At 37.8% G+C, this 21,115-nt stretch overlaps 2 protein-coding genes across 7 annotated transcripts in view; both read right to left on the bottom strand.

Annotated features, from left to right (window-relative positions):
• Positions 1–1,027: 1,027 nt before the first annotated feature.
• On the bottom strand, positions 1,028–1,847 carry LOC125480788 (U4/U6.U5 small nuclear ribonucleoprotein 27 kDa protein). Its single transcript, XM_048591895.1, has one exon. The coding sequence runs from the start codon at positions 1,778–1,780 to the stop codon at positions 1,166–1,168; it is 615 nt and encodes a 204-aa protein (XP_048447852.1). The 5' UTR covers positions 1,781–1,847; the 3' UTR covers positions 1,028–1,165.
• Positions 1,848–19,534: 17,687 nt separating this feature from the next.
• LOC103942418 overlaps positions 19,535–21,115 on the bottom strand; it is a 29,033-nt gene continuing 27,452 nt past the window's right edge. For 3 of the 6 annotated variants that reach the window (XM_048591897.1, XM_048591900.1, XM_048591899.1), the window contains exons 8-9: positions 20,970–21,041; positions 19,535–20,348 (exon numbers count right to left, since the gene is read on the bottom strand). In XM_048591897.1, the coding sequence (XP_048447854.1) occupies positions 20,255–20,348; positions 20,970–21,041 (166 nt within the window). In that variant the 3' untranslated portion in view covers positions 19,535–20,254. Of the gene's footprint in view, positions 20,349–20,969; positions 21,056–21,115 lie in introns of those variants that run through there. The other 3 variants (XR_007261050.1, XR_007261049.1, XR_007261048.1) reach the window with 3 other exon arrangements.

Here is a 21,115-nt window from a genome sequence, read left to right as displayed (position 1 = left end):
CACTGCAAATCTTCAATACAACACTTTCAGGAATGCCCTGAAAGCCTTTGCTGGATATATGCATCAAACTATTTATTGATTCTTACCTTCAAAACATGTTTGATGTATTCATTGTCAAGATATTTTATTCACAATAACATCACACATCCAAGCATCCCGGCCTGACCCCAAAAGCAAGAAAAGCTTTACCAAAGAAAAATTAACGTATTTAAAAATCACGTTCAGTTAGGGAAGGAGAAGGACAAACCATATATAATATATCCCAGGAAGCAAAATTTATGATAAAAAAGAGCAAGCCAAAAATCGATTCACACAAGGTAGCAGAAAAGACGTGAACATTCAGCCATGTCAAACTGTACGTTTATGTGTAATGATCCCGTTTCTGATACTGACTCTTAACATGATTCACAGTTAAACGAACTTAATTTTGGAAGAAAAGAAGAGAAAAAAATCTAGATAACTTGGAGATGACTTCCATAAGTGAATTTCCATTCACACTAACAGACCAAAAGGAATCATCTTGACTCTCAAATACATCTGTCTGTATTGAGCAAATTTAGCAATGCCAAATGATGCTGCATTGGGGATGTTTTTAGTATTAAGGCCTAAATGTTGAGGCCTAGTTCTTATCTCTACTTGATAAGGCCTAGTTCTTCTCTCTACTTGATAAACATTGAAATATAAGCCCTATATCTTCAAAATTAGCAAACAGATACTAGAGAGTTCTACCACACAAGTTAACAAATGGGCACGAGTTTAGCCCATAAATAAACCCTCCATCCCACTTCGCAAGTAAAACGAACCGTCCCCCTCGATACTAAAAACATGAATAACCTTACCCTCGAAGGCTATAACCCATAAAATTACGAATTGATTCCCACATTAATACCTCTAGATTATAGCTGACAAAAGGATGAATACACAAAAACGTAGATAGGTTGATGAATTTAAGTCAATTGCACCACAAAACAAGAAATTAGTAAGCTCAGAATTCAAATTCATCCAATTCAAATTACCAGAACACGAATAAAAGAAATCATAAACTAACATTATACCACTCAACAATATCCAACTTATAATCTAAACTTGAAGGAGCAGAAGTAAGAACATTCCAAAACCCTAATTCAATCAGCAAATAAGGGGATTATAAACCCTAACCAGTAATCTAGCGATTGCGCTCGGCAGGCAACGGCCGATTAAATCCACCGCGGCGATTCATATACTGTCTCGGCTGCCGCTTAGTGACCGCCCTAACGCCACTCACATCTGCGCCCGCCACTGGCTTCCCTTTTGTCGAGTCAAACCCAATCGGAATCCCCAATTTCTTCATCATGTCAATCTCGTCCTCGTCCATACCCTCACCACCACCACCACCATCGCTGCTCGGCTTCTGCAGAGTTTTCGGCTCCTTCGAGATGCCCTCAACGGAGTCCGAAACCACCGCCTTCTGCCGCTCCCTCTCGTCCTCTACAGTCGACTCACGCCGCTGGCGCTTGCGTGGCTCTGGCGAGGGGCTGCGGTGGTGGTGCTGGCGCCGCCGGTGGGACCTGTCGTCTGGAGACCGAGATCGGGAGATGGAGCGAGTGCGGGAGCGGTACCGGTCGGGCGAGCGCGTGCGGGAGCGGGTGTGGCGTGGTCTGGTGCGTTCGGGTGTACGCGACCTCTTGATGCGGACGCGGTCACGGTCGCGGTCGTCTCGCTCTCGGCGTCTTTCTCGGTCACGGTCTCTGTCCCGAATTCGGTCACGATCCCGGTCCCTGTCTCGTTCTCGGTCCCCCATAGTCCGCGTGAGAGTAAGGAGTAACTGGGAGGTGGTTCATGATTTTGGGAGAAGGTGCTTTTATCAAGCAGAACCAAGTTGATTTCGGTGCGAGATTGGATTTAGCATATAAGTTTTTACTTAATTATATTTGCCCTTTTTTTTGTTTTTTCAATTAAAAAAAAAAAAAAATTTTGAGTGGTAAAAAAAAGTACGTAAAAATTATTTATCAGAGAAAAATAAAATTTTGTTGTAGTCTCATTTACCGGGAGAATGATACAGAGAGAATTCGGTAGCATGAAATAGAGAGAATTCGGTGAATTCTGAGATATAATTTCTCACTTTTATTTATAGTAGTAGGAAAGTAAATTCCTTAGCCTTTAAGTATCACAATACAATTTGGGAACTATCTAAAAAATATAAATAGAATCTCATAAAGAATTACACAACCACATTCCTAATTAGGTTAGGATTGCAACACTCCCTCTTGGGTGTGTAAATGGCACATCATGTCTTCATCGATGAAGTAAGTTTAGTTGCTAAAGTCGTTGGCATAATGAGCGAATGAGAGTTTCAAATTAAAAGAAAGAATGCATAAAAAGGTAAAACTCACAAAACATCATTATGGTGGAACCCAATATGAGAGAGAAACTCATAGTCTAAGAAGAACACATGAGAAGTTTGCATTAAGTCAAAACTATACGTCTTCAGGATGCAAGTAGGAAACCTCACAACAGTAAGACTAGCCCAGGATGAGTGCCTCATTAAAACCTAGTTAGATAGAAAAAAACTCGATGGATGTAATAAACCATGAGTAGTATTATGCAGTGGAACCACTATTACCTAAGTGAATTAACCTCAACAACTTTGTGAATCATTCTTCTTTCTCAAAGAATAAAGATTCTAACATTTCGCCTTTGTACAAGTTTAAGAGGAGCTCATTGGATCCAGATCAAACGATCCAAATTAAAGCATCTATCTAAGGCCAACTTGTAATTTATGTTACCAAGTGAAGGAAGATTTGTAAAAAACATGTTCATTTAAGCAACATCAATAGCATGCAATTAACAATTAAAGGCGGAATCATGCTTGTATGCACTTAAAACAAAACATTTACCCATGAAATTCAAAGCCTAGTAGATAGGTGAACCAAGACTCAACTCAAAACAAAGTGAGTTGAGAAATCAATACCTTTGTAGATTCCTCTTTGCATAAGCAAAGGCTAATCACCCAAAGAGAGGGCCTTCATTCCTTGCATCTTAGATCCATGGATTTGGATGGATGAAAAGGTTTCTCCAAGTTCCCAAAATTGAGAACCTCTAAGTCTCCACACCAAGGTATATTGTAGAAGAAATGAGTGACCTTGAGGAAGTAAGATTGCTAGATGTTATCCTCAAGGTGGCCGGCCATTTCTAGAGAGAAAGGAGAGTTTGTGTTTCTCCAATTTCCCCAAAAACAACACTTTATGAATTTTGACTATTAAGTCACACTTATACCTTAATTCATTTGAGTGGCAAACTTGTAAATAAGTCCAAAACCCACTCTTTCTCTAAATGGCCGGCCTTAGGGATTTATTGGGCTATTTGGGCCTTTGTGAATCATTATTCATTAAGTTGTCATACAACTTAAGTCAATGGACTTGACGTTCGAAGCCCATTGGGCCTTAAGGTCCAAAACTATCCCGATGTCTTTTAACGAACTTATTCGTTTGATTAATAATCATATTAATTAATCCTTGCCATAAATAATTAAACCATTTAATTATTCTTACTCATCTCCGTTGAATCTTCAATCTCTACCTTACACGGTGTACGATCCATTAGGTTCCTTTTAGCGAGGCAGTGGGCGATTCAAACTCTTTCAAATCGATTGTGAATTGAAACTTACTTTCAATTCTCCCGTTAGTGATAATACACTTTTAGGGCTTCCACAAACCATGGTTGACGCCTAGCAGCTGATAGGAGAATATTTATGCGCCTTAGTTAGCTAGTTCTTATGCATTTTTGTTATGTTTTCTTCGTTAAAGTAGTCTTTTAAGCTACGTTCATGTGTTTTCAGGTTTAAAGGACATATTACATGAAATGATGCAATTTGGAGCAAAACTGAGCTGGAATGTGGTGTATGCAAATAGAGCACGAGGAATGGACGTCCAAAACAATGCATCACACAATCTTCCTCCTAAGCCGTGCATCCCACCATTCCTATCTATCATCCATAAACCCTAATTCCCTTTAATCCATAGCCTTCCATTTAATCCACCCATTGATAATTCCCACCTACATCCGCAAATCCCATTCATTCTCCATTTTCTTATTCTCCATTATCTCCTAATTCCTCCATAATTCTAATCAAACCGTGCATTACCTCCACCATGCCATTTTTCTAATCTAATTTCTCCCCCCCCCCACCATTCCACCTACACCACTATATCCCATTTTCCCATTCATTATTCACACCATTCCATTCATTCCACTAACCTATTATTCCATCCGTAGCACCATCACCCACCATTCTAATTATTATATACACCATTCCACCCACACCACTTCCCATTATCCTATCCCATCCGTGCATTACATCCACTATCCCATTTTACATACAATATATCCCATTATTCATTGAAACCCGTAGAGGATTCTCACATTCTTTTCCCTCCGTAGCCAATATAACCTAATTCATTAACAATTCTAATTCCCCACCAAACCGTGCACAATTCTCTCCATTATAACCATATCCCACTAATTATCCATTAAGCCATATTCTATCCTATTAATTCAGCCACCTTGACTTCCCATTATGAATTCCCATCCGTAGCACCTTCAAAACCTAACATATTCATCCACCCACGACTTGGACATTATTCCCTTCTCAATCCGTGCATTCCATTCCAGACCTCTACACATCACCTTACACACCTTCCTACACCACCAATCCTCCCTAAATCCATCCCCAACCCAAAATAACATCCAAATCATCCATTTAACCAATCTGCCGCAGAAGGAGAAGAGGAAAGAGGAGCTTCGACGCGCACCAATTCACGTGGATTCGTTGGGCGTTCTAGGTGTAATCAATCCTTTGTGCTTTATGTTTAAATTCAATTTTAATTCTCTTTTTGTGAACATGAGAGGCTAAATCCCCCTAGTTAGCTAGGGGGTGATTCGAAACCATGGTTATACTTGCAATATGAATTGATTATATTTGGTTGGAATTTCATAAGTTGTGGATTCAATTTGTTTAACTGCTTGATCGATAACTTATTTATGTATGTTGATTGAGAGTGCACGCTTAATTTTCATGCATGAATATGATGCTAGAATATAAGTGAATTTCACCTAATAGTTATGAACTTATATTCACAAGTAGTGGAGGTTGCTTATAAACAATCGCGTTAATTGAATTCCTGGCAAGAGTATCATGCTTTTCATAGTTACAAATGCCTTGTCGATGCTTATAATTTCCAAAGAACGTAATGATTCTAACTTGTATCTTTATCATGCTGTTCATATAGAGAACTTGTTAGGAATAATTTGTTTGCGATGCATATTCATCCAATTCAATGATTCTAGGGAAATTTGAAGGTTAATTTAAGCGGACCTAATTAACTTGGAGTGTCGAGTTCCATAATTTATCGAAAGACCAACTGAGGATCAATTTTGTATGCAAGTATAACATGTGTGGAGATGAACCCCTTGGCTATTCCATCATCCATATTTCATCTCATTCATATTTACGTTTTGCCTTTAATTACAATTTTTCCATTTAATTTAATATTGTCCAAACACAATCCCCCCTTTACTTTATTGTCAAATTAGTTAGAAATCAATTTAGTTTAGTGTTTTATATTGTTTTTACGTTTTTAAGTCAAAAATCCAAGTGATTAACAATCCCTCCTAATCCCCGGTCCAGAACGATCCCTACTTATACTTATACTACAATTGTCAAAAAGAGGGTTTAATTTGTGCGTATAAATCTCGCATCAGCAGCATGTCATGGTTACCCAAGCTAATCAGAAGAGGTGGAGAACCTATTCAGTTTTAGGATTATAAATGCAATACGGTCTTTCTCTAATACAATACTCTTGACCACATTGTTTGGTTTGATAGTTTATTCATGTCTACTATCCAATGTGAATCTTGTACTTATATGATTACCTTGAATGTGATCTGGAACGCATTCCAACATCTCATTCATACTCTGGCCAGAGATTCTAAATCATATCATAGAGTATTCTCCCTCAAACTGTTTGAAGGTTAGAGATCCCTTGTTGCGCATTCACTTGCCTCCATGGCTAAGTGGCTTAACCCCAACGATGCCTTGGACACCCTCCTGATGGAGTGACTTTGACATAATCAAAGATTAAGGACCTAACCACAAGACAACTGTGATGCCTCAGGTCAAAAGACTAATTTGCATTATCCCAACCATGAGTTCTCATGTGACATGAATATGAGAACTCTTCGTTGATCGTGTTCAGTGAACTCATTCTCTATTGAGCACCTACGTACTTGTCTTGATGTCACACACACCAATGACTCGAGACTAGTCACTCTCCCTGAGAGAAGACATAGCACGTACTGATCTTAACGGACTGTTAATGCCCAATTGACAATCCTATGATCAGGAACGTTTAGGATGTGTCAACGAAAGAATGGTCTCATGAATCTAACTTCTTTAGATCGCATTCTTCCAATCACATATTCCTTGGACTTATCGTTTAAGCATATAACATTTATATGAGACGACTCAAACAATAATGTTTGCCCTTTACATTTAAACTACATTAGTTTGAAATGTCCGTAAAGTATCATCATATGATTGGTTTTAGGGCACATTTCCAACAATCTCCCACTTGCACTAGAGCCAATCAGCTTAGTCATCATTGATGATACCTCTTCTGTAATTCATTTCATAAATGGCTGAGTAGTAGGCCTAAACAAAGGATATCTATATGTTATCCATAGAAGCAACCTTGAGAATAACGACGTCACCATTATACATGATTCTCAATCATGTGGTTCAGTCTCTCATTTGAGTTCGGACCTTGATGAGACCTTGATTCCCTGGCTTGAGCTATCGCCCCATTAGTGTCATACACTTTCTGGTTGGAACCGAATGAAGAGTTCATGAATGAACTTTCCCATCCAAACAACAATGTTGTAAGCTTCTATATGGCAATATATTTTGCATACATGATGGAACACATTAAAGTCATTTACTTTTAACGTTTCCACCCAAATATCTCTTTAGTCATAATAAAGAGATATCTCATTATCACTTCATTCATAATGAAGAGATATTCTATGATGGATTAGATTCTTAATCTAATACATTTACGCTTCCATTACGTTACTCTAATTCTTCCTCATTCTTGAGGAATCCATCCTTAGTATTTCTTAAATACCTAAGGATTCACTTGACAGTTGCCATGGTTCTGATCCTGGGCTTGCACTGATATCATCTTGTACCGTTCTAGGTACGACTTATATCAATGTTTTCATACAATATGAAATACATAAATCACCTTTCTGCGTATGCATAAAGGATTCTATTTACGCATTATGTCTTTGGGAGTCAAAGGGTACATTCCCTTTGAGAAGAACAACTTCCTAGTCTCACTAGAATTGTCATTCTAATTGAAGTTTATCATCATATGAGAAACTTCCTAGCATCTCTTGTCTATTTTAGGGATTGATATAACCCAATTATATCTTGAAATCTATCATTGTAGATTTCCATCCCATGTATATAGACTATGTCTCTCATATACATTCTATCATTATAGAATGTTTAAAGTCATAACTTTAACGATGAAGAATTCCTTTCATTTTCAAAATTAATATATATCATGTATATATATATATTCTAACTTAGGAATATGATCAACTCCCACTAATCTTTTGTAAACCTAGTAAACAAAAGATTCATTTACATCTTTATGAGAAATCAAACAATTGATCTTTTCTCATAAGACGCTTATAGCTCCCACTAGCTTGCTAAGATCCATGATGGATGGATCTTCTTACAACTAACATGTCTTAGAAGTATATATTATATATATGGGTAATTGATAATGTCCAACGAACTAAATCTTATTTATGTTCATTCTTCTCCTAATGGAGAAATTCATTATCTTACGATGCTACTTTCCTTGATATTTTTCAAGGAAATTAATCTAAAGTGTTACTTTTTCCTTGGATCAAATCTAAGGAGGTAAATACTTTAGACGTCTTACTCATCTACTTACATTTCTTGAATTCTTTGAAACCTTTTGCAAAGCATTCGGACTTGTGTTTATTCAAAATAAACTATAGTCCAACCGAGAGTGATCTTCGGTGAATGTCATACAACATGAGTAGTATTATGTTGTGGATAAGTGCCACTAACATCTAAGTGAATTAACCTCAACAACTTTGTGATTCTTTCTTCTTTCCAAAAGAATAAAGATTTGAACATTTCGCCTCTATACAATTTTAACAAGAAGGTATTGGATCCGGATCTAACGATCCAAAGCATCCATCTATGACCAACTCGTAACTTATGTTCTAGAGGTGTCACAACTCAGTTGGGATTAGTCACTCCCTTGCAACCTTTTGGGTTTTAAGCATCGTTATATTCTTAAACAGTTAACACTACCACATCATCTCTACTATAGAGACAACCAATTAAATTACAATAATCTAATTATTGATTAATAAAGAACAACGTTTTTGTCAAACAAAACATTTATCCATCTCTACTATAGTGACGGATTTAAGTTCCTTAAAATTGGAATGTAAAGACAATCTTTAGTATTTTCCAATTTCTTTGGTAGTTCATATGAGGAAGTAAGTACAATCCGCTTTCGCAGAGATCTATATTCGATTCACGTTTGGAATGTGAAGTACTTTCTCTTCTCTCATTAATCTTCTACTTCTTATTAGCACACTTTTACATCAATTGTAAAACATAGTTACTAATACAGAATCATGCATTCAAGTAGAAGAACCAACTGTTGTGAACTTTTCAAGAACATTTTACAACACCTTCAAAAGGTGTGTTCTTGACACTTGCAAGACATTTCTTTGCAAATACCCCTTCCAATGTCCATCCTTTCATAAAGAAAGTTTGTTCCCTTGGAGTTATTTTGCCTTCTTCATTTGACTTCCCTTTTGACTACAATAGTCATGGTCCCTAAACTCCCACTATCTCTCTTGAAACTTATTTCAAATGTGTTATACACATCAAACGATTTGGAGAGCGTGCGGTTATTGTTCACTATATAGTTTACAATAAACTTAGTGAACCATTAGGATAGGGACACAAAGGTGAAGTCCTTGCCTAGTTTCCGTCTCGTTAAGTGGTTTAACACTTCAACACTCAATGATTCAAAATCATCATAAGTCCATATAAATGGATTATTTTTGTCAACCAACCATTATGTTCTAAACATAATAACAAACTCTCAAGAGTTGTTCAAGGCAACTCTCATTTCTTCATACAACAATTTGTAAGTGAAGAATCATGGCACATGAAGTGTCCATGCCCTTGTGCTTACTTCTCAAGTTCCTTGTTCGTGTAACAAAGAGACAAGCACTAAAGTTTGTGTTGATTAAGGGTTGTTCAAAGCAACTCTTATTTCTTCATACAACAATTTGTATTTGAAGAATTATGACATTAAAAGTGTTGTCCTTCTCATGTTAGACTTATCTAACATATTCTTCCAATGATACATTATCAATAGGAAGATTGTGAGGATGAGACTACTTAGTTACATCTACAAGCCATTAAAGACAATCTATGGGATTGTAGAACTAAGTCCGGAAATTAAAGCGTTCGGTTTTTCTTTGTCAAGTTTTGGATAGCGTTTGCAAATATATTGGTAAACAAATACATAACGAATATAAATTGATTGATTTTAAGCCATTTGATTCGGGTCTTTAAATCAAATAGCACCACCCACTATTTTTGGCAAATTCCATATCCCTCATCGAAATTCGAGAGTTTTGTTGAACACTTAGCAGGGTATGGGAGACTCACCATTACCAAGCCCACCTCACAATTATACGATGTTGGTTAGCAAAAATAATGATGAGAGAATAACGCTTTACTCATTTACAACTCTTGTAATTACCCATCTAGTTTGGCCTCTAGAGAATGAATGCCTCAGAATTATATCATGTTGGCACCATTGCACTTAGTTAAGTTATTCCCACCATGCTTAGTTTATGTAGAGGTTCAAGCACAACCTCAGAATTATATGATGTTGGTCATACTCGTTGTCTACACTCACCACATCATATGCGTATAGACTTCTCCTGAATGTAAGCATGCACTTTGTACTCCCCCATTATAGGGTGAAGCCGGTGTACAAGTCACAAACGATTGGAGCCTACCACGGTGGAAGGCCACGAAGAGATATTCAAAGCATCTCTCGCTTATCAACTTAATATTGATTTGTTGAGGGTTTTAGGTCTCATCACATATAAACATACATTTTAATCCAATTAAAACATTTTGGTCCTATTACAACTATTGGTCCATTTGATTGATTTAGTTGTATATAATACTCCCACTAAGCTTTTAAAACGGTTTTTTAAAGCAAGAGTATATGATACTACTAACATAAGGTTTGCATTCATTGATGGACTATATAGTTGCCTTAGGGCCTTAGGATGACTATGAACCTTTGATTCGATTCAACACGAGCCTAGTGTTGAATCTCGGTCTAGGGATGGAGATTGATTTTAGTTACGCGTTTAATCACATTAAGGCGTGTTGTCTTATTGGGCGTTGGACCCAACTACTCCAATTTCATGCATATCGAATAAAACAAGAAAGGAGTACTTCAAAGTAAATAAGAGCTTATGCTCTTTTACAACAATTGATCAAATCAAATTACTTTAAAGTAAAGAAGAGCTTATGCTCTTTTACAACAATTGATCATATCAAATTACAACCAAAATTTAATCTACACATTCCCATGGTTCAAACAAATTTGAAACGGCCTTTCACATAGCTCAATTATCGTAGGCTAAGGTTCATAATCACCCTTCCTTTAATTAATTAACGCTTTAACTAATTAAACTTGAATGCAACATTTTCATTTGGTTTTTGTATCCATAGAATTGATTTAAATGGAGCTAAATGAAATGAAAATCCAATTCTCATTTAAAGAGACAAAACAATTTTGTTCTCTACCTAATTTGGGCCAAATGCTATGACCTCAACTTGTTTGGGCCATAGTGCAATTAACCTCAACTTTTGGGCTATTTTGCAAAAACTTAAACTTTTGGGGTCACTTTGTAAAAATATAAAAGTCCACTACTTCATGTAATTACAACTAGAACCCAAAATTTTCCATAAAAATAAAACTTCATTAAAGGAGCAAAACAATTTGTCCTTTTAGTGATTTTGGACCTTTACGTAAAAACGTAAACTTTTGGGTCAAAATGCAAATACACAAAAGTATCAAAACTTTATATAATTTCATAAAAGCCCCACAAGGACCCTAATTGAGTAGGGTGCCGGCCATTGAAGCAAAGTTTATAAAAAAATTTCAAAGTTTTGTAAGTGGGGTGTGTGTAATGGAATAAATCATTACACACCAAACCCACTAAAATTTCTTTAATTTTTCAAAATAAATATCTAATATATTTAAACATAAGAAATATTTCAAAACAAAAACTTTATGAAATAAATCAAAACTTTGAATCAAAACACCAAACCTTTTGTTCTTGGCAAGAACATATCAAGAACAATGAAGAACATTCATGAAAACCCATAAGAGCTCCATGAACATTCTTCACCCAAAAACATACCAAAACCACTCAAACTTAAGGGAAATAACATACAACCATACTAGGGTACATAGGGGTTCCAAAAGTCACTTTAAAACACTTTTAACAAGTCAAACAAGAACCCAAAAATCCACCCTTTGGATTTGGCCGAATTTCCCCAAAAACATGGCACCAAATTTTAGCTCCAAAATTCATGCTCATATGAACTACATCTACAACATTTGAGATGGCAAATTTTCTAACAAAATTTACATTCAAAGAAGCAAGAATAAAGCTTGTAACAATTACAACATTCAAATCACAAACTATGAACTACAAAACCCAAAAGGATTCACCAACTACTAGACTTAGGCTCTTGATACCACTTGAAGGAAGATTTGTGAAAAACATGTTCATTTAAGCAACATCAATAGCATGCAATTAACAATTAAAGGCGGAATCATGCTTGTATGCACTTAAAACAAAACATTTACCCATGAAATTCAAAGCCTAGTAGATAGGTGAACCAAGACTCAACTCAAAACAAAGTGAGTTGAGAAATCAATACCTTTGTAGATTCCTCTTTGCATAAGCAAAGGCTAATCACCCAAAGAGTGGGCCTTCATTCCTTGCATCTTAGATCCATGGATTTGGATGGATGAAAAGGTTTCTCCAAGTTCCCAAAATTGAGAACCTCTAAGTCTCCACACCAAGGTATATTGTAGAAGAAATGAGTGACCTTGAGGAAGTAAGATTGCTAGATGTTATCCTCAAGGTGGCCGGCCATTTCTAGAGAGAAAGGAGAGTTTGTGTTTCTCCAATTTCACCAAAAACAACACTTTATGAATTTTGACTATTAAGTCACACTTATACCTTAATTCATTTGAGTGGCAAACTTGTAAATAAGTCCAAAACCCACTCTTTCTCTAAATGGCCGGCCTTAGGGATTTATTGGGCTATTTGGGCCTTTGTGAATCATTATTCATTAAGTTGTCATACAACTTAAGTCAATGGACTTGACGTTCGAAGCCCATTGGGCCTTAAGGTCCAAAACTATCCCGAGGTCTTTTAACGAACTTATTCGTTTGATTAATAATCATATTAATTAATCCTTGGCATAAATAATTAAACCATTTAATTATTCTTACTCATCTCCGTTGAATCTTCAATCTCTACCTTACACGGTGTACGATCCATTAGGTTCCTTTTAGCGAGGCAGTGGGCGATTCAAACTCTTCCAAATCGATTGTGAATTGAAACTTACTTTCAATTCTCCCGTTAGTGATAATACACTTTTAGGGCTTCCACAAACCATGGTTGACGCCTAGCAGCATGTCATGGTTACCCAAGCTAATCAGAAGAGGTGGAGAACCTATTCAGTTTTAGGATTACAAATGCAATACGGTCTTTCTCTAATACAATACTCTTGACCACATTGTTTGGTTTGATAGTTTATTTATGTCTACTATCCAATGTGAATCTTGTACTTATATGATTACCTTGAATGTGATCTGGAACGCATTCCAACATCTCATTCATACTCTGGCCAGAGATTCTAAATCATATCATAGAGTATTCTCCCTCAAACAGTTTGAAGGTTAGAGATCCCTTGTTGCGCATTCACTTGCCTCCATGGCTAAGTGGCTTAACCCCAACGATGCCTTTGAAGGAAAATTTGTGAAAAACATGTTCATTTAAGCAACATCAATAGCTTGCAATTAACAATTAAAGGCGGAATCATGCTTGTATGCACTTAAAACAAAACATTTACCCATGAAATTCAAAGCCTAGTAGATAGGTGAACCAAGACTCAACTCAAAACAAAGTGAGTTGAGAAATCAATACCTTTGTAGATTCCTCTTTGCATAAGCAAAGGCTAATCACCCAAAGAGAGGGCCTTCATTCCTTGCATCTTAGATCCATGGATTTGGATGGATGAAAAGGTTTCTCCAAGTTCCCAAAATTGAGAAACTCTAATGATTCATCACCAAGGCATAATGAAGAAGAAATGAGTGACCTTGGAGGAGTTTGATTGCTAGATGATCCCTCCAAGGTGGCCGAAATTTTTGAGAGAAAGGAGAGCTTGTGTTCTCATCCTTTCCCCAAAATTAACCCTTAGTAAATTTTAGGCTATAAAGTCCTTTATATAGTCCCTTCAAATAAGTAACCTAATGGACCAAAAGCCCTATTCTTTTACACATGGCTAGCCTATAGGTTTATTTGGCTTTCAAGCCCTTTGTTTTATTCAAGTTGTCATACAACTTGAGTTAATGGGCTTGACATTCAAATCCCATTGGGCCTTGCGGCCCAAAACTAACCCGAGGTCTTTAACGAACTTATTCGTTTGATTAATTAACATATTAATTAATCCTAGCCTTAGATAAATAATTAAACCATTTAATTATTCTTACTCATCTCCGTTGTTTCTTCAAACTCTACCTTACTCGGTGAACGATCCATTAGGTTCCTTTTAGCGAGGCAGTGGGCGATTAAAACTCTTTCTAATCGATTGTGAATTGAAACTTACTTTCAATTCTCCCGTTAGTGATAATACACTTTTAGGGCTTCCACAAACCATGGTTGACGCCTAGCAGCATGTCATGGTTACCCAAGCTAATCAGAAGAGGTGGAGAACCTATTCAGTTTAGGATTACAAATGCAATACGGTCTTTCTCTAATACAATACTCTTGACCACATTGTTTGGTTTGATAGTTTATTCATGTCTACTATCCAATGTGAATCTTGTACTTATATGATTACCTTGAATGTGATCTGGAACGCATTCCAACATCTCATTCATACTCTGGCCAGAGATTCTAAATCATATCATAGAGTATTCTCCCTCAAACAGTTTGAAGGTTAGAGATCCCTTGTTGCGCATTCACTTGCCTCCATGGCTAAGTGGCTTAACCCCGACGATGCCGTGGACACCCTGATAGAGTGACTTTGACATAATCAAAGATCAAGTACCTAACCACAAGACAGCTGTGATGCCTCAGGTCAAAGGACTACTTTGCATTATCCCAACCATGAGTTCTCATGTGACATGAATATGAGAACTCTTCGTTGATCGTGTTCAGTGAACTCATTCTCTATTGAGCACCTACGTACTTGTCTTGATGTCACACACACCAATGACTCGAGACTAGTCACTCTCCCTGAGAGAAGACATAGCACGTACTGATCTTAACGGACTGTTAATGCCCAATTGACAATCCTATGATCAGGAACGTTTAGGATGTGTCAACGAAAGAATGGTCTCATGAATCTAACTTCTTTAGATCGCATTCTTCCAATCACATATTCCTTGGACTTATCGTTTAAGCATATAACATTTATATGAGACGACTCAAACAATAATGTTTGCCCTTAATATTAAACTAGATTAGTTTAACATGTGAAATATCCATAAAGTATCATCATATGATTGGTTTTAGGGCACATTTCCAACAGCCTTGGACACCCTCCTAATGGAGTGACTTTGACATAATCAAAGATTAAGGACCTAACCACAAGACAACTGTGATGCCTCAGGTCAAAAGACTAATTTGCATTATCCCAACCATGAGTTCTCATGTGACATGAATATGAGAACTCTTCGTTGATCGTGTTCAGTGAACTCATTCTCTATTGAGCACCTACGTACTTGTCTTGATGTCACACACACCAATGACTCGAGACTAGTCACTCTCCCTAAGAGAAGACATAGCACGTACTGATCTTAACGGACTGTTAATGCCCAATTGACAATCCTATGATCAGGAACGTTTAGGATGTGTCAACGAAAGAATGGTCTCATGAATCTAACTTCTTTAGATCGCATTCTTCCAATCACATATTCCTTAGACTTATCGTTTAAGCATATAACATTTATATGAGACGGCTCAAACAATAATGTTTGCCCTTTACATTTAAACTACATTAGTTTGAAATGTCCGTAAAGTATCATCATATGATTGGTTTTAGGGCACATTTCCAACAGCTAAAGCCGCCGCTAGAAGAGCTAGAACTAGTGCCACCCCTCTTGAAGTTCTGGGTCCTGTGAGGTCCGAGCAATGCCTGACCTTTGCCCTTATCGTCCTTCCTCTGATTACCGTCTTTCTCTTCCTCCTCACTCTCGCTCGGCATGTCCTCTGAATCTTCAATTCTCAACAGAATCTCATAAAACTCCTGATAGGTGTCACAAGGGGTAGTGGTCGCCATCGAACGCCACTTCTTCTTAGTGCCTAAACGGAAACGACGAAGCATCTCCGCTAGATTGCCAGCAATATCCAGATGATAGCGAGACAGATCAGTAAACCTCCGGTAGTACTCGTTTGCTGTCAGCTTCCCTTGTCTCAACTCAGTGAATTCTTGCTTCTTGCGATCAATATACTCAGGAGGCACAAACCTTCTCCTGAACAACTCTCGGAATACATCCCAATCAGTCTGCTCCCACCAGGATGTAGAATCGTTACCCAAAAACCACGATGTCGTCTCTACCCACTTCTCAACAGGGAGATTCCCCTGATTATGCAAAACACAAAAGGTCTTCTCAATATGTTCTAGCCACCACTCCGCACCCTCAAAACCCTCGTTGCCTTCGAACTTATCCAACTTCAGATTATACATAGTTTCCAGAGGAGTCCTCTGGGGAGGGCGGAGTGCCGAATGAATAGCCGTAGCGATAGCTTCCCCCAGCTGAGCTACATCGGGGAAACTAGGCTCAGCAGAGCGACGTGGTTCCCGACGAGGCTGCATAATTCTGACAGAAGACACCAAAACCATTAGAATACTCACAAAAGCACAGGACTGCGAAAACCTAGGCTCTGATACGAAACTGACACACCCCGACCGAGATCAGGGCATGCTGGCCGCCACGTGAAAGTGACGTAACCATGTGCACAGTGCAGAAGCTAAGTAAAATGATAATAAAAGTACGAATAAATAAAAACCAGCTTTACACAAAGTAATAACATACATGTGCAAGCGTAAGTGTGAAAACAAGGTTCAGAGCACGAAGACCTAGTGCAGTCCAGGAGACACAATAATACGTAAACATACCCAAAGGTGGTCCTACATTGGTGAAAATCTGTCAGTTATGCCGAGGAAATCCTCTGGGGAGCCACCAAGAATGCTAGCCAACTAGAACCTGGAGGGGCGCAAAACAAAAGCGTGAGTGGGCAAAAACAAAGCTTTTCAAAAATCATTTCAAAAACAGATTCTAACCCCTCGCCGTAAAACCTGTATACTTCCCAGAAACATAATATACATATATATAATCATGCTCGGAAAATATGCCATGCCAAATGTCTCTAAATAGAAGGTAAGTGCTTAGGAATGTTAAATCAATGTCATATAAGCTGTCAGCCGGAGTCACCTAACGTGACCTGTACGGCTGAATCTAGAGCTCAAATCTCCATCTCACTAACTATACCTGCACACGAGTCGGAACCACCTAAAGTGGTCTGTACGACAGGACTGGGTGTCATATATATATACGCTCAAGTGCTACGATCATGTGAAGGCTGGGCGACTAATCGCGGGTCACCTACGAGTCGGAACCACCTAAATTGGTCTGTACGACAGGACTGTGCACCTAAGTTGGATCCAAGATGAACGTGTGGTGCGGGAGGTGAACATCACGTGAAGGACTGTGCCCAACTCTGGGCGGGAGCACTAACACCAGGGATGCAGGTTATGAGCTCTCTATGCATCTCAAATCACTACTAAACGTAAACGTAAATCATAACTCACCTGGCACTTACCTGTGCGTCCACAGCACCAACATTTATATACATATAGGCTACTAACAATGCATAAACAAACGGCAAACATAATGCATTGCATTGAAACGTATAAACGTTTTAATTCATTTTCTGGGAAAAACATAAGTATATAGGTATATACGGAAAACCAAAAGCCCACTCACTGGTATGTGGAAAGGTCGTAGCCCCCTTACCTCGAGTGACCGCGCTCGTCCTCGGGATAGGTCTCACCTATATGCGAAACAACTATAAAAACGTTAATTTTAAAGCACATAACCAACCTTATGAAATAACTTCTCATACAATGCTCAAATGGGGTGTATGAATACACCAACGTGATCTACTCAACCTCAGGAACATCTTCATATTTTTAGAAAAATTTTCCACTGCCGCACGCGCCGGCCACGCGCAGGCACGTGCCTGGCACACTGACGGCGTCAGTTAACGCCGTCAGGAATATAGAGTTAACTTTAACGGATTCTGTTAACGCCGTTAGGAATATTCCGTCGTCTTCTCCGGCGAAGCTTCGGCGCCGTCGCCGACGCCGGAAAATCGTGAAAACTTCAAAACCTTATATCTCACTCGGTTTTCAACCAAAGTTCACAAAATTGGTACCAAAATGAAGCTTGCAACAAGAGGAACAAATCCATACCACTTTCAAGCACTAAAATCCATGGAATCACGCCGGGAAAACACCACCAACTTCGGCCAACCTTGAAACTCACGATCCCAACGTCCAAAACCTTCAAACAAACCACCCCGAGCCTCCTAAGGACCTCACCAAGCTTCCTACAAGCTTGAAATTCCCAAAAACACAAGGATTAACGTGTGCATGAACAGTGACCAAATCGGGGTATCCCAAGTTCGACGTGAAAACGAAGGTATCCTTACCTGAAATGGGTATGGTTGAACTCCTACGGACCTCACGAGCATGAATATGTACTTTGTTTCCTCGATCTGTGGAGGTTTGGAGGGTTTTGGGGTGTGTTCGTACAAATGGGGATGGAAATGGGAAAGAGAAAGGCTCGGGACAGGGGTGCAGGGCAGGGAAAGGGTGAAGGAGGTGTGGGGGAGTGTGTGTGGTCCAAAACCTGCCAACAAAAATTCCCAAAAACAATCACACAACGAAACAACCATGCTAGGGGCAAAATCGTCATTTCACCCCTACGGTTCGAAAATTTGGAACGGACCGTCACATAGTATACTTGTTATGGTATATAGAAAATACATTATGGTTCAATATTATTAATGTGAAGTCCAATAATCAGTCCAAATACTAAACTTAGAAATTAAAATGTATGTCATCAACTTTAAGAAACGAGGGTCACTTAGTAATACGGTCTAGTGATATTTCTTTTTACTTGTAAATGAGGTCTTTAGATTCGATTTTCGTGAAAAGCGAATTCAAACTACATTATTGCTAACTCATTGTGAGACCAGACTGACCCCCTCCTCTTAGTGAAGATAAAATCATTTGTTCCAAAAAATAAAAATAAAAAAACGAGGAATTGACATGAATACATTCGATATAGTAATTTAATTTGCCACTATATTTGCAGGTATTGGAGGTTATGGAATCAGAAGGGGAAATAGACAGAGAGGTGGTAGATGGCAGAGGAAGAAGAAGTAGATGAGTTTTGGGGTTTTGAGGATCTAGAATACGAATGCAACGCTTCCTTCTCAATTTCACAACACGATTCCATATCAACAGCAAGTTGTTAATTAGATGTAATAATTCTGGTTGAAGAGCTATAAAGAAAAGGGTTGGGCACGAACTTTATGTCAATTTTATTATTATTATTATTATATATGACTTCCTAACCTTTAATTTCATCAACGTGTACATATACATAGGTTTACACATGTATGGTACATAATATGTATATATATGTATATATATATATATATATATAAATTTATAAAGAAAATATATATAAAGACAGACGATGTTGTTAGCGGATCAGGATCCTCTCCTGATCTTTGTATGGGGATCCTCATAATCAAGGAGTGTGAACCGTTGGATAAAAATCCAACGATTATAATTATTATAATTTTAGAAGGACTCTCTGTTTGTAATCGTTGAATAAAAATCTAACGGTCCACATTTTTTGTTCATGAGAATCCCCGTACTAGGGAGAGGATCCTGATCCGTTGTTAGCAAGGCCACTGCTTCACGTGAAGTGTTAATAGTGAAGTGTTAATAGTGATTTGACTCCACAGAGCTGGACGTCATCATTTTTGCAAGATTGTGAAATTGAGATCGAAAAGGAAGCTGATATAATGAATACGTTTAATTGTCAATTAACTCAGCCACCATTAACATTTTGGGAAATTAGCACACAAACCCACTGAAAAATTAAAAAATTTAATAAAAGAACCTCATAAATAATTCTTTATTTTGAACCCATATCAGCTCCAAAACTGGCTCAAAATAGCTGGATTTAAAGCTTCGACTATTCTGAATACTTCTACAGAAAACCACAAACCCATCTGAGGTCATCTTGGGCTCCAAAAACGCAGTTTAAGCCCAGAAACGTCACTTTCCAGCAACACGCACTGCTCCTTCATTTAATCTCCAGAAAATAACTGCTCGATAGAAATTGCTGAAATTTTGACACGTACAAGCTAAGGAACACACGAACGTCCTCCAATTTGAATCACTCCAAAATTCGTCCGTTTGGTCACGTTTTGCTCCAGAGGAAATCGAATGTCCTATATTGAAAATATAAAACAAAGTATCAAAATTCTACCAGAATGATTATCAAATTATATTAAGAATAGGATGAAATATACAATATAATATTGACTCATCATACTTGCATATATTTACGTACGTGTGTATGCATAAATGCATGAGCAGCAAAGACGTCTGATATAATGATTTAGAACCCATTGTAAAGATTACAAGTAGAAAGGGCAAGCCACATTTTCCACACACTAATATAATGATTCAGATGAAATAACAAATGTTTCTGCCTCTCTCCAATCACAGCTACAAGTGCATTGTTGTCGGGATCCCATAGTGTGATTGCATTTTCGGCTGCAAACCATCACCAGAAAATGCAGCAGCTGTCATTGGCTCATTCCTGAGAAGGAAATGAATATCCATAAGATAGAGTTATCAAAGCAGATCAGATGTGTTACAAAGACAACCAAAAGCCAAGAGTTTTGAACACCAGGTTATGTTATATGTGCAGAAGCATCTAAAATGTACATCATTCCTTTTTCCCTTTTACCCTGGTACTCTATCCCCCGCCCATTTTTCCATGAGTTGCATTCCGCACCTGAGGTGTCCACTTCTATATAGAAAACAAATTTTCATAAAAGAAAAATGGAGTGCGAAATAGACGACAAGGTTTCCTCTTGCCTATAAAAACAGTACTCTAAAACACTACGATATCAAAACCCTTATGCAAGGACACCAGAACAAGAAATTCACACAGCAGAGTTAGCTACTACAACTAACCAATATTCAGTTCGAAATATCATGATTGACATCTGACTCCAATCCAAAAAAAAATAATGCGTCTGTAAAACACAATAAAATCTTAATAATTCACCAAAAATTTTGGCCATTCATGAATTAATAATCTCTTTATAGTTAGTAATTTTTTTTTCAAGAAATGATGGATTTTTAACTCTCAGCAAGAACACAGTGACCACATCTACATGAAAGCTTTTCCTTCCTAGAAGGAGTAGGAACATACTTGTATGAACCTACGGCATGACACATCCAACCAGAATGTTGCAGAACCTCATGTTTCTGCAGCATCTCATCACTGCAAACCCAAATCTGACACAGTGAAACAAAACTGAAAACTTCATGGAAAACAAAATTCTGAAAAGCAAACAT

This window comes from the organism of the source record quoted next, unplaced genomic scaffold (assembly GCF_019419815.1).
Source record: "Pyrus x bretschneideri cultivar Hongxiangsu unplaced genomic scaffold, Pyrus_bretschneideri_v1 Contig36, whole genome shotgun sequence".
Taxonomy (NCBI): domain Eukaryota; kingdom Viridiplantae; phylum Streptophyta; class Magnoliopsida; order Rosales; family Rosaceae; genus Pyrus; species Pyrus x bretschneideri.
This window is presented reverse-complemented; position numbering and strand designations above follow the sequence as displayed.